Here is a 14,312-nt window from a genome sequence, read left to right as displayed (position 1 = left end):
ATTGTAATGAATTGTAATATATCATAATTTCACATTGCTTCAAGTGTGAAATGTATTTTTTTCAAATACTTTACATGTACAATGTACTTTTTATACAGTTACAATTGGTTTTGAGAATATGTTAATTTGAGAGTATCATACATTATTATGTTGTAGCATACAATGTATTGCTGTCTTACCATCATATTAATGGTCAAATGTATTGATCAGCAATCATGTTATTTTTGTTGGTGACGTTTGATCGACTATTGGGTACAGAGGTCAAACCTAGAAAAATACCTCCAATAAGGCAGTGGTAAGAGTAACCTGTTAATAAACTTCCTCATAATTATAACAAGAGTATTAGATCAAATGACTAGCTCACAGTAGTGTATGTCAGTAGCATGGTCAACAGTGATGAATATAGTTTTATTAAAGATTTACTATATTTTTGTATATATTTCTGAAAGGTTGTCCAGAACATTGATAACATGTACTTTACCTACAGGATGCTACATATTTTTACACCATTGAATTCCATTTTGTTGTGTGTCCATATAATTGCTATTGCCTTTTACAAATGTTACAGAATAAAGACTGGTATATACTGTAACTGAGTGTATTTAAGAATCATGAACTTGATGTCTTGCTAGAGAAAGTGTTTGGAAAGTCCAAATGCATGAGCAGAGATTTTAGCAGTAGTGAGGGGAAAAAAACACCAGAGGGCGAGCCTGACAAAGTAAACTCAGCCTGCAGTGGAATATTCCTTTGTGAATATTCAACTAGGTCCCTATGTGAAGAATGTAAGTACGTCTTATAAAGACAAGGAATGAGAGGAATAATAGGGAAAACAACATAGGAAAAAGTTCCTTAGACACAATGTCGACTACCTGCTGAAATGTTCTGTACACTGCTAAATATGATGAAAAATGATGTCCCTGGTCAACATCATCACAGATCATTTGTATAGGCCCAGCCATAAGCCAATTATCTTGGACCTGTCTGGTTCCCCACTGACTTGGAGTCTTGCAGTGCTAGAACCTAATTGAACCCTAGCATGGGAGTGTCTGCCTTTCTGCTATAAATCACTGAAGAGGACTATCAATGCGATTCCAATTCCCTTGTAGGCAACTTTAAATTGGCAAAGGTACTCAGTCACCCAAAATGTATTTGCTTGTACAAGTTACTCCATCAATGCAGTCACCTGGAAGCAGCCGTGGCACTGTACAGCAACTTGTTACCTCTCTTAGCTGGGCACTGACTTAATTTCCAGCTGAGTTGACATTTCTTGGTCATGTGGGTTGATTCCTGTAGAAGTCTTAGTAGGAAGGCAGGATTTAAGGTGCTGAGAATCTGATGCCCAGGAATGCACTCATAACACAGGGAGCACAGCATGCCCTCTACCCAGAGGATGCCAGCCTTTCTCCTGTGAAAATACTCATATACCCACCTGAGGAAAAGAGCTTGTGTCTGGAACTTGGGTTGATGCTGACTGAAGTGGAAAAAGCCTTATCAGTTTTGATGGTTTTGAACACCGTTGATTTGATCTGCAGAGCTCAGTGGGGTTGTGCTGAATAAAATGGCAGGGAGTAGGACTATAGGAGGACAGCGCACAACTTCTCTTAGTGTCATGGATGCAGGCACAATGCTAGTGAGGCTTGTAAGAACATGGACAGCGATGTTCGGGGGGTTGGAAATAGATAATTCAGCCAAATAGACTGAATTAAACTCACAGTAAATGTGATAGTTGAACAAAATCACATCTTACGAACAAACATAAAATACAGAAATACTATTGTAAAGAAATACTGAATTTACATATGAGTGGGCTCTTATTGCCCAAAGTATACCTTGCAGTCACATTGTGTGGGATGGCTGGAATCAGAACCGGAGTCTTTAAATAGTTCAACCTGGAAACACTGTGGAGGAGGCGTGGTCTGCCGCGTTACGCATCGCTAATTCCAAATTTGGCATATAAATGCAGGGAGCGCTCGTATTTGAATGATTATACAGTTAACTATCTTGATTCCTTGGTGGATGTACGATAAATTACCGGGGCAAATGTATTTATTACGAAAGTTTCGGCTCCTGTTATGAGAGATGTCCTGTTAGAAGAGTAGCTTTCGTTGAGCATTCTGCTGCAATAAAACTTTTGGAGCTGGGCATTGTTTCCTGGGCATAGTTGACCAGATTGAACAACAGTGTTTGGTAAAAGGTAAATCATTTGTAAATGTTATATTCGTCATTGGGATAACGGAAATACTGTTTTGTATTATAACAGGATTAGCCTGTCTAGGCAGACTTGTTGCCTCCCACAATGTATCAACGCTAATATGGTAGATCGGGTTTACTAGACTATAACAGGATCAGAGCTGACGCCTTGCCTTGTCAGCCTGTGAAATAATTTCACATGCAATATGTATGGTCATTAAATATTGCATGTGCTTGGCAAAAACATACATATTTTCCTTGTGAGAAATTGTATGAACAATGCAATTTACCTACTGTCATAAACCTAAAATACACCAAATATATATGTACAGTATTACAGTTCTAATTCTAATGTATAATATCCATGTGCCAAAGATGTGATAATTAATCAGTACTTGCATTCAAGTGAATTTCTTAATCAATAACAAATAGTATACAAGAATAAAGATCTCTGAATGCTTGACCAACCATCATAGCTATTGTATTTAATTGTTTCTCTTGTTTAGCCAACAGAATACAGATTTTTGTATTGGAGTGAATCACAGAGGCTTGAGAGGCTGATCATCATCATGAAGTGTGTAACTGAGGACTGGATGCGAGGGTTTGGGCTGCTATTCTTTGTCCAAACAGTACTTTCTATGGTTATCCCTAACTCTACTCACCTGGAGGCGATACTGGAGAACTATATGAACAAAGATGACGAGTGGTGGGTGTCCAAACAGCGAGGGAAGAGAGCCATCACTGAGGGTGATATGCACCTCATACTCGATTTGCACAACAAGCTGAGAGGTCAAGTTTATCCTCAAGCTTCAAATATGGAGTATATGGTAAGCTAAACCAGGACCTACTGTGTCTGCATCACACATTTTTGTTATATTTAGGTCATTCTAAGATGAACTGTAGGCAATTGGAATATGACTTGCCCATACTGGAGAAGGTAGAAGGACATTGTACAGTACTACAGATTGAAGCAAGTGTTAGTTACTTATTTTGCACTGATACTTCATCTTAGCTAATGTGTGATACTTTCTCAAAGACTCAAGACATCTAGGCTTGAGAATCTGGAACATTTTCAAACCCATTCAACCATCCATGGGGTTCAGCAGAGCACATCTGCAAAGTCAGCGCCAACTCAGAGGTTTCAAACCAACCTCTGGGAGCACATAGTGCTCAAATAGATCAAAACCTAAAAACAAGCCTGACCGACAGCCAAGCAATAAAGCCAGTGTGTTACTGCCCCTGCCAAACCTCAAGCTCTGCCCAATGCCTTGGACACCGGCCAGCTCTCACCTCCACTGTTATCGTGCACTCTGCCTCAACCATTTCAACTCACATCTTCAAATATGAGTCTTTATGTTTGCATTTCATTTGGCAACAAAGATGGATCTGTATTGATTAACAGTTGAGCATCATCCTTTGAAGTATGGTTGTTCAAATACAGTTTTCTGCGAAGGATTCCTGGAAGCAATGTATAGTACTATACGCAGATGGGTGGGGTTAACTGTAAATTTAATGTTACACAAAACATTGCCTTTTAGAGGACATCATTTTGATGTCTTAATGTAAATATCCAACATCATTTGGATAATTTGGACGATTTCCCATGCATAAATGGAGATTTGTATCCTGTGTGGATACACTGTGGTCCTGTGTGGCTCAGATGGTAAAGCATGGCGCTTGCACTGCCAGGGTTGTCAGTTCGATTCCCAGGACCACCCATATGTAAAATGTATGAACGCATGACTGTAAGTCGCTTTAGATAAAAGTGTCTGGTAAATGGCATATACAGTATTATATTGTTGCAGGCCTACAGTATGTCCATTGCGCTCAAACATGTCAATTGGCCTCAAGCCCATTGCATTAACCCTGAGCAGTGCAGAATGCAGATATCACTAATGTAATGTTCTACACATGGAATACATTAGGACTGTACAGGGCAGCCGAATGGCAAATTTTTCTATTAACCTTGATGGGTGTTAGTGCAGTTAAACAGCAGAACAACAGCACACTACACCTATTCTTCTAATGGACAATTTTACTACAGCTTGGCTGAAACATTCCTCAAGTAATATCTACGTAGTTCTTTGTCAGAAACAAGTGGTGCACAAATAGATTATAGTTTTTAACTTCAATTGACCTGTTAAGATCTGTATCATGTAGGTTGTTGCACTTTAGTGCAGACCCACTGGGCACACACTGGTAGAATCAACGTTGTTTCCACGTTGAACCAACGTAGAATAGACATTGAATTGACGTCTGTGCCCTGTGGACAGTTGATGCAAGGAGACCAGTAATACTAAAAATGTCATCAAGGCCCCCAAGACTTTCTGTGAAGAATGTTAGAATTAGCATTTACAATTGTTGTTTATCAAGAGTTTGGGCTTTCAAGAGTAACACTAATATAAGCAGTATTAAGAGTCTCAGTAGCACTAGCACCAATCTGATGTGCATGCAGATATATGTTTATCTTATCAGAATAACTCTGACTTTGGCATTTCAAAGGTTTGGGATACGGAGCTGGAGAGGAGTGCTGAGCACTGGGCACACACCTGCCTGTGGGAGCATGGACCACAACACATGCTAACTCAGATTGGACAAAACCTGGGTGCCCACTGGGGAAGGTCTGTATAGTATAAGGAGAGATGACCAGTTTGATTATATGCATTATGTCATTATACAGTAATACTGTATGTCCATTTCCTAACATGTTGCGGGGTCATATAACTCATGAGGCAACCAATGTGTGATTAGACTGTACAGAGAATACTGATACTGTATATTGCCATGGGTTGTGTCTAGTTTAGGGTTTCCCAAACTCGGTCCCGGGGCTTCCCATGGGTGCAAAAAACAAAATGTGAAACCCTGGGAGGCCCCAGGACCGAGTTTGGGAAACCCTGGCCTAGTTAGTTAAATTGTTTAGTTTCCACTTTCCTCAGAGACCGACCACCAACATTTCACGTCCAGGCCTGGTATGATGAAGTGAGAGACTACAGCTATCCCTATCCACAGGAGTGTAACCCACACTGCCCCTTGAGATGTTCTGGTCCTGTCTGCACTCACTACACACAGGTAAGAGTTTCCTATAACAATATCACAACACCTTATTTAAGGCCAGAGAAGTCTGAGAGGACCACTAACTGAAGGTAGCTACTTTGTTTGTCTTTGCAGATGGTTTGGGCAACAAGCAGCCATATTGGATGTGCTATCAATGTGTGTTACAACATGAATGTGTGGGGCATGATTTGGACTAAAGCTGTGTACTTGGTTTGCAACTACTCACCGCCGTAAGTTTGAACGTTTTTTTTAATGGTTCTTATGTTTGTTTCCCCAAAAAAATCATTAAGTTCTGATTCTTATTTTCAACTGCTGTAAATTATGTAGTGTATGGGAACTGGGAGGGATTGGGTCAAAAGGTTCAGCGTGTTTTATGATGTCATTTGTGTGCAGGGGAAACTGGTGGGGGCATGCCCCATACAAACATGGCCGCCCGTGCTCTGCCTGTCCGCCCAGCTACGGTGGAGGCTGTAGGGACAATCTCTGCTATACAGGTCGGCTGCTTTCAGAAGAAAGTTGTTCAAAACAAATTGGTTGCTTTTATGCATTTTGTTTTGCAAACAGTATATTACATGTGATGTGACACTTGTTCTTCTTCAGAGAACGGAGTACAGAGACGTCCTGCCCCTGAACTAGAGGAGACAAACTACATCGAGCCGCAGCCAGAGCCGAGGGCCCAAGAGCCAAAGTCGGGACAGCAACCCCCAATACCATCACCCAATGACAACATAGAGAGGAATGAGGTGGTCAGCACAGTGCAAATGTGTAAGTATTTATCACTAATTTTACACTGTTTCTAAAACACAATATCAATATACAGTAGCATAAAAGTCTATATTTGGTATCATTGCCAGAAGGTCTAAGTGAAATTGGTTTTCTTATTTTCAAAGGTCAACAGATGGACTGTGAGACAAAGCTGCGTGATCGTTGTAAAGCAACCACTTGTAATAGGTAGGTCTAAGTTGTTCCTAAAGTGGATGTTGTCACTTACCTAGGGTTGCAAGGGGGGTTGTCAATGTTTTGGTGCGAAACTGGTGGCAGTTGTGAAAAAAGTTTATAGTTAGGGGTCCCAACAGATCCACAGATGACGCCATCTCTATTGCACTCCACACTGGCCTCACCCGGATAAAAGGAATACCTAAACTACCAGTCAAAAGTTTGACTGGTCACACATTCAAGGGTTTTTCTTTATTTTTACTATTTTCTACACTGTATAATAATAGTGAAGACATCAAAATATGAAATAACACATATGGAATAATGTAGTACCCAAAAAAGTGTTAAACAAATCAAAATATATCTTATATTTGAGGTTCTTCAAATAGCCACCCTTTGCCTTGATGACAGCTTTGCACACTCTCTGCATTCTCTAAACCAGCTTCATGAGGTAGTCACCTGGAATAAATTTAAATTAACAGGTGTGTCATCTTATAAGTTAATTTGTGGAAATGTTTTCCTTCTTAATGCGTTCGAGCCAATCAGTTGTGTTGTGACAAGGTAGGGGGGTATACAGAAGATAGCCCTATTTGGTAAAAGACCAAGTCAATATTATGGCAAGAACAGCTCAAATAAGCAAAGAGAAATGACAGTCCATCATTACTTTAAGACATGAAGGCCAGTCAATACGGAACATTTCAAGAACTTTGAAAGTTTCTTCTAGTGCAGTCGCAAAAACCATCAAGCACTATGATGAAACTGGCTCTCATGAGGACCGCCACAGGAATGGAAGACCCAGAGTTACCTCTGCTGCAGAGGATAACTTCATTAGAGTTACCAGCCTCAGAAATTGCAGCCCAAAGAAATGCTTCACAGAGTTCAAGTCACAGACACATCTCAATATCAACTGTTCAGAGGGGACTGTGTTAATCAGGCCTTCATGGTCGAATTGATGCAAAGAAACCACTATTAAAGGACACCAATAATAAGAAGAGACCTGCTTGGGCGAAGAAACACAAGCAATGGACATTAGACTGGTGGAAATGTGTCCTTTGGTCTGGAGTCTAAATTGGAGATGTTTGGTTCCAACCGCCGTGTCTTTGTGAGACACGGTGTGGGTGAACGGATGTTCTCCGAATGTGTAGTTCCCACCGTAAAGCATGGAGGAGGAGGTGTTATGGTATGGGGGTGCTTTGCTGGTGACACTGTCTGTGATTTATTTAGAATTCAAGGCACACTTTACCAGCATGGCTACCACAGCATTCTGCAGCGATATGCCATCCCATCTGGTTTGGGCTTAGTGGGACTATCATTTGTTTTTCAACAGGACAATGACCCAACACACCTCCAGGCTGTGTAAGGGCTATTTTACCAAGAAGGAGAGTGATGGAGTGTAGCATCAGATGACCTGGCCTCCACAATCCCCTGACCTCAACCCAATTGAGATGGTTTGGGATGAGTCGGACGACAGAGTGAAGGAAAAGCAGCCAACAAGTGCTCAGCATATGTGGGAACTGAATAATCTCAAATATAAGGCACCCAACCGCAAGGTGCTACAGAGGGTGGTGAGTATGGCCCAGTACATCACTGCGGCCGAGCTCACTGCCATCCAGGACCTCTATACCAGGCAGTGTCAGAGGAAGGCCCAAAAAAATGTCAAAGACTCCAGCCACCCAAGCCATAGATTGTTCTCTCTGCTACCGCATGGCAAGTGGTACCAGTGCACCAAGTCTGGAACCAATAGGACCCTGAACAGCTTCTACCACCAAGCCATAAGACTGCTAAATAGCTAGTCAAATGGCTACCCGCTGCTGCTACTGTCTTATCTATCCTGTTGCCTAGTCACTTTAATCCTACCTATATGTACATAGCTACCTCAATTACCTCGTACCCCTGCACATCGACTCAGAACTGTTACTCAGTACCTGTATATAGTACCTGTATATACAGTGAGGGAAAAAAGTATTTGATCCCCTGCTGATTTTGTACGTTTGCCCACTGACAAAGACATGATCAGTCTATACTTTTAATGGTAGGTTTATTTGAACAGTGAGAGACAGAATAACAACAACAAAATCCAGAAAAACGCATGTCACAAATTTTATAAATTGATTTGCATTTTAATGAGGGAAATAAGTATTTGACCCCTCTGCAAAACATGACTTAGTACTTGGTGGCAAAACCTTTGTTGGCAATCACAGAGGTCAGACGTTTCTTGTAGTTGGCCACCAGGTTTGCACACATCTCAGGAGGGATTTTGTTCCACTCCTCTTTGCAGATCTTCTCCAAGTCATTAAGGTTTCGAGGCTGACGTTTGGCAACTCGAACCTTCAGCTCCCTCCACAGATTTTCTATGGGATTAAGGTCTGGAGACTGGCTAGGCCACTCCAGGACCTTAATGTGCTTCTTCTTGAGCCACTCCTTTGTTGCCTTGGCCGTGTGTTTTGGGTCATTGTCATGCTGGAATACCCATCCACGACCCATTTTCAATGCCCTGGCTGAGGGAAGGAGTTCTCACCCAAGATTTGACGGTACATGGCCCCGTCCATCGTCCCTTTGATACGGTGAAGTTGTCCTGTCCCCTTAGCAGAAAAACACCCCCAAAGCATAATGTTTCCACCTCCATGTTTGACGGTGGGGATGGTGTTCTTGGGGTCTTAGGCAGCATTCCTCCTGCTCCAAACACGTGAGTTGAGTTGATGCCAAAGAGCTCGATTTTTGTCTCATCTGACCACAACACTTTCACCTAGTTCTCCTCTGAATCATTCAGATGTTCATTGGCAAACTTCAGACGGTCCTGTATATGTGCTTTCTTGAGCAGGGTGACCTTGCGGGCGCTGCACGATTTCAGTCCTTCACGGCGTAGTGTGTTACCAATTGTTTTCTTGGTGACTATGGTCCCAGCTGCCTTGAGATTATTGACAAGATCCTCCCGTGTAGTTCTGGCTGATTCCTCACCGTTCTCATGATCATTGCAACTCCACGAGGTGAAATCTTGCATGGAGCCCCAGGCCGAGGGAGATTGACAGTTCTTTTGTGTTTCTTCCATTTGCGAATAATCGCACCAACTGTTGTCACCTTCTCACCAAGCTGCTTAGCGATGGTCTTGTAGCCCATTCCAGCCTTGTGTAGGTCTACAATCTTGTCCCTGACATCCTTGGAGAGCTCTTTGGTCTTGGCCATGGTGGAGAGTTTGGAATCTGATAGATTGATTGCTTCTGTGGACAGGTGTCTTTTATACAGGTAACAAGCTGAGATTAGAAGCACTCCCTTTAAGAGTGTGCTCCTAATCTCAGCTCGTTACCTGTATAAAAGACACCTGGGAGCCAGAAATCTTTCTGATTGAGAGGGGATCAAATACTTATTTCCCTCATTAAAATGCAAATCAATTTATAACATTTTTGACATGCGTTTTTCTGGATTGTTTTGTTGTTATTCTGTCTCTCACTGTTCAAATAAACCTACCATTAAAATTATAGACTGATCGTTTTTTTTTCAGTGGGCAAACGTACAAAATCAGCAGGGGATCAAATACTTTTTTCCCTCACTGTAGCCATGTTATTTTTACTAGTCATTGTTATTCATTATTCACTGTGTATTTATTCCTCGTTTTATTTTTATCTTTAACTCTGCATTTTTGAAAAAGGACCCATAAGTAAGCATTTCACTGTTAGTCTATACCTGTTGTTTACGAAGCATGTGACAAATAACATTTGATTTGTAGAGTTAATTGAAAATAATGCCATTGTTGATTAGATTTTTGTTTCATTAATTAGGCTATTTTATCTTGAACCATATGGTCTATCCACTAGAAACTCATGGACAATATGGATACAGATATAAAAAAGGAACTTTATGAATACATTTTTTGTTTTGTTATTCAACTATAAATTACCAAAGTTACTATAGATTGCCATAGATTACCTTTTAATTTTCAAATTACGCTACTTTACCCATTCTCACTCATTCTGTGAATGGGTCAAAACTGAGTTTGAACTGTTATTTCTTCCTACAGGTACGAGTGTCCTCCTGGATGCTTGTCCAGCCCAGGAAAAGTCATAGGGACTGCGTATTATGATATGGTACAAACAGAAAACACTTTTTATCTATTATTTTTTTAAATGTATTCCAACTGCATGAGTTGTGTGATACTAGATATAAAATAACGATACAACTTCAGTCATTTTATTGATGTATTCTTATTATCGAATTCAAATAATTAGGGAAAGCCAAAACATGCCCTCTATACACTATGCAAGTGACGTCATCCTACGTCATACATCTGGGTCCTGTCCCCTAACTTTTGAATGGGTTCATATCATTTGTGAAAACACTGTAATTTTAAGATGTGTCTAAAATTATATTTGTGTTTGTAGATGAATTTACTTGTGCCAGATGCCTTTTATGACGTTTTTGTGCTGAAGACCATTGGGCTACATTTTTGCCCATTGATGACCATTCAAAAAGCCTACAAAAGTTCGAAAACTACAAGGCTACACTCTAAAAAGTAAAGGTTCCTGGAGGATCCTTTAGCGGTTCTTCGAATTGAAACTGTGGGGGAACCCCTATAAGTTCTTCGAAGAACCCTTTTAAAGGGTTCTTCAAATAACCCCTTTTAATGGATCCTCAAAGAACCTTTTGAAGAACCTTTTGGGGTTCATTTTTGAACTAGTAATTATACAGATGTTTAACAAAACATGCACACAACAGTATTCATACCTTGGTTTTTGTGGTAAATGTGAATGAAAAAAACTGTTTTGATAATGATTTTCATACACATACCTTGTCCATAATGTAGAGGCCTATGGGATTTTCATTGAAGAGGTAAGGGGGGAGGTTAGAACATGTGATCTGCATAACATAGCAATACCAATTGACATATCTTTGTATGCCTCCTCGTCTGTATACCTGCAGACACAGACACAAAAGTGAGCAGTTCATTCATCTGCACCCAAAACAGCTAGCCTTCAACATATTTTTTATAGCATACATATTCTTACCTCTTTGTTGATTGATATCCATTGAATTGTGCCCATTTTCTGTTTTAGAAAGATTTACACAAATACGAAAAGATAGATGGTATCATCATAAAACAATATAAATTTAGATCATACAAGGGACAAACCTTACCTTAAATTGAGGAGATCTAAAAATAAAAATAAATCAGTTAAGTGCCTACACCTGCTGTCCTTTCAAATCCAAATGTTTCAGTTGGGCAGTTAGGTTCCTGCAAGAACCCCCACCAACTAAGGAGGTTCCTCGATTAACCCCACCTCCGATGGGGTTCTTGGAAGAACCCTTTGGGGGTGATTTTCAGTGCCAAGAACCCTAAGGTTCTTCGAATAACTTTGATCTTAGAAGAACCCTTGTTGAACCCCTCATTTTTAGAGTATACTTCCTGGAAAATGCCATGTCACTTTCATAGCATGTAAAGAGTAGTGAAACATGTTTCATTTTTCAGCAATCAAGTGTTTGTGGAGCTGGTTTACATGCTGGATTAATAGACAATGATGGAGGCTGGCTGGACGTTACAAGACAAGGAAGAAAACCACATTTCACAAAGTCATACAAAAATGGAATTCGGTCTCTTGGGTGAGTTAACATTTTACACAGCTTTGTCCCAAATGGCACCCAATTCCCTATGTAGTGCACTACTTTTGACCAGTGCCCATAGGGCTCAGGTCAAAATAATTGCACTTTATAGGGAATATGATGCCATTTGGGATGCAACTTCACTCTATTATGTTTGTTTATAATAAAGCTAAAGCAACAAGTCACATGTTTCACACCAAATTATTCAAATTTACAGGATGAACAGGAGTGCAAATGCTTTCAAAGTATTCTCTGTACCAGGTATGTCTGATCTAGTTTCACCTTTGTCTCAATAATGCATGTATTGTTTGAATGACATTGTGGCATCTTTGCTTATCAGTAAAGGCAGTATCGTGTGAGACCACTGTTGCATGGTTCTGTCCCTACAAAAAACCTGCACAGCACTGTCCAAGGTAAAGAAAGATCATACAAGGGACAAACCTTACCTTAAATTGAGGAGATCTAATAAACCAAACGTGATACTCTTCTTCTGTAAAGTTGATTGGTTTGGATAGTTATAGACTACTGTGTTTCATAGCTATTTTCCTTCACCAGGTTGTATTGCCCCCGCAATTGTCTGCATGAGACCCGTGCCAGAGTCATTGGAACGCAATATTATTCGGATGTAAGTCTGGCTGACAATGGCCTTCTATACAAGATTTTATTTCTCTCATAGAACTGACCTTTGTGCTATGCTAATCTACCTTTTTTTTCTAGAAATCCAGTATATGTCGAGCAGCCATCCATGCTGGTGTAATTCAGAATGACTCAGGAGGCTACCTGGATGTGCAACCCGTGGACAAGAGGAGACAGTATAGTGGTAGCTATCAGAACGGAATCTCTTCAGAAAGGTAAGGGATGTGGATAAGGGAAATACAGGCCAATTGTGGGGTTTTGACTTTGTTCCAAATGCTTTTGGATGCATAATGGCTAGGGACCAGGAGTTTTTCCTGGTCGGCTATTGTGGTCAGAAAAAACTCCTTCCCTTTGCTGATACAGTATGGAGATATAGGCTAGTATCAGTGTCATATACCTTGGCTTGACTGTGTAAACTGTTCTTAGCTGAATCCAAACTAACACAAGTGTTCATTCTCCCTCCAGCCTACAGAATCCCTCAAGTGGCAAAGCATTCAGAGTATTTGCAGTCATTTAATTCACATTGCAAGGACACTGGCAATGAAAAAGAGCACTTGTCATTTAACACCCAGTCATTTCACGGACAGTAATTACATTGCTTATGGTTTCCTTTTCTTGCTAAGCTGCACCTCAGCTTCTCAAGGCTGTTCACTTCACTCTGATCACAACTTATATAAAGATACACTGTTCAAATGCATATCTTTAAGCCTGCTTATTAGATGTATATAACATAACATGTTGTAAATAAGTTTAATGTAAAAAAAAAAAAAAAAAGCTATCTCTCATAGATATTTGTATCAGAACAGAAAAATATAGAATGTGCATGCATGGTAAATGTTTTAATTCTATGATATTTCAAATGTATTGTTTTCATTTTGTATGCATATTTTTGTAAGTATTTTATACATTTTGAGGCGTTGTATTTCATGATACAAAATTGTATAGCCTTTATTCAAAGATGTCTACAGTTCAAGCCTGGCTGGCCAGGAGTGTGTCAGAAAATGTCATAGCATGAACCGAAAAGGGTGAGACAGCCGAAATATGCATTATTTATTTACATTTATGAATAAATCATTGTTATCAATGGTAAATTCTGAAAAAGTTAGAGCATTCATATCATGTATTTTTGCTGAACATACAGTATCGCCATTATATGTTTCAAGAAAACCTTAAATATCAGTACTCCATTGATTGCTGCTGTTCATAATACAGTATGGTATGTAGTTTATAAAGCACTACCTCACGTTGTTAGAAAAGTTTTGTCCTATCACGATCAATGTACTGGATAATACTGCTATTCTGTCTGGATGGCCAAGAGGGTACTGTCTTGCAGTCCTGGATCCAACATTTGTTTGTAAGGCTCACATTTGTTTGTAAGTCATTACTAATCCTGGGGGTATTCAGTAATAAAGCTTTTCATATTTCTACGCTCTAGAATGCCCTTCAAGCCAATCAGGAAGGAGTATTCAACAATGCCATGGTATAAATATATACATTATACAACTATTACACATGTTTAGGGTTGCAAAATTTCAATACATTCCCAGGTTTTCCCGAAATCCCGGTTGGTTATAAGCAGGAAATATGGAAGCCTCCAATCCCGGTCGGTTATAAGCAGGAAATATGGTAGCCTCCAACCAGGATTTCTGGAAAACCAGGGAATTTATTGAAAGTTCCTGGAATTTTGCAACCCTACACATGTTCATCTATCCGTAGAATTCAGGCACTCGTATTCAATATTTCAAAAACAGAATTAGCAGAAATCCTTTCCAGGCAGGAGCAGTAAAGAATGAAAGCTGAGCAAGTGCTTCTGTTAAACTACTTGGGCCCACTGGCTGTGTGCTAGGTAGGGCAGACAAAGAGTGACTTTGTGTGTGTTGATCTCAATCTCACTTCCCTGGATG

At 40.1% G+C, this 14,312-nt stretch overlaps 1 protein-coding gene across 1 annotated transcript; it reads left to right on the top strand.

Annotated features, from left to right (window-relative positions):
• Nucleotides 1–1,980: 1,980 nt before the first annotated feature.
• Nucleotides 1,981–13,767, top strand: LOC121581513 (cysteine-rich secretory protein LCCL domain-containing 1-like). The gene is made up of 15 exons (XM_041897009.2): nt 1,981–2,194; nt 2,697–3,017; nt 4,693–4,811; nt 5,127–5,259; nt 5,359–5,474; nt 5,638–5,738; nt 5,845–6,009; nt 6,135–6,195; nt 10,196–10,262; nt 11,642–11,772; nt 11,990–12,033; nt 12,113–12,185; nt 12,328–12,397; nt 12,490–12,623; nt 12,874–13,767. Exons 2-15 carry the CDS (start codon nt 2,760–2,762, stop codon nt 12,923–12,925), a joined length of 1,524 nt encoding a protein of 507 aa, XP_041752943.2. The 5' UTR covers nt 1,981–2,194; nt 2,697–2,759; the 3' UTR covers nt 12,926–13,767.
• Nucleotides 13,768–14,312: the final 545 nt, after the last annotated feature.

This window comes from Coregonus clupeaformis, chromosome 14, assembly GCF_020615455.1.
Source record: "Coregonus clupeaformis isolate EN_2021a chromosome 14, ASM2061545v1, whole genome shotgun sequence".
NCBI lineage: Eukaryota > Metazoa > Chordata > Actinopteri > Salmoniformes > Salmonidae > Coregonus > Coregonus clupeaformis.
The sequence above is the reverse complement of the archived record's forward strand: the minus strand, read 5'-3'. Positions and strand labels throughout refer to the sequence as shown.

What these genes read in the sequence shown, in the direction of transcription:
- LOC121581513 (XM_041897009.2), top strand. Translation starts at nt 2,760, where the DNA reads ATGAAGTGTGTAACTGAGGACTGGATGCGAGGGTTTGGGCTGCTATTC. An exon ending in TCTGCACTCACTACACACAG is followed by an intron (nt 5,260 to 5,358) that starts GTAAGAGTTTCC and finishes TTGTCTTTGCAG; the next exon opens with ATGGTTTGGGCAACAAGCAG. An exon ending in CAAAGTATTCTCTGTACCAG is followed by an intron (nt 12,034 to 12,112) that starts GTATGTCTGATC and finishes TTTGCTTATCAG; the next exon opens with TAAAGGCAGTATCGTGTGAG.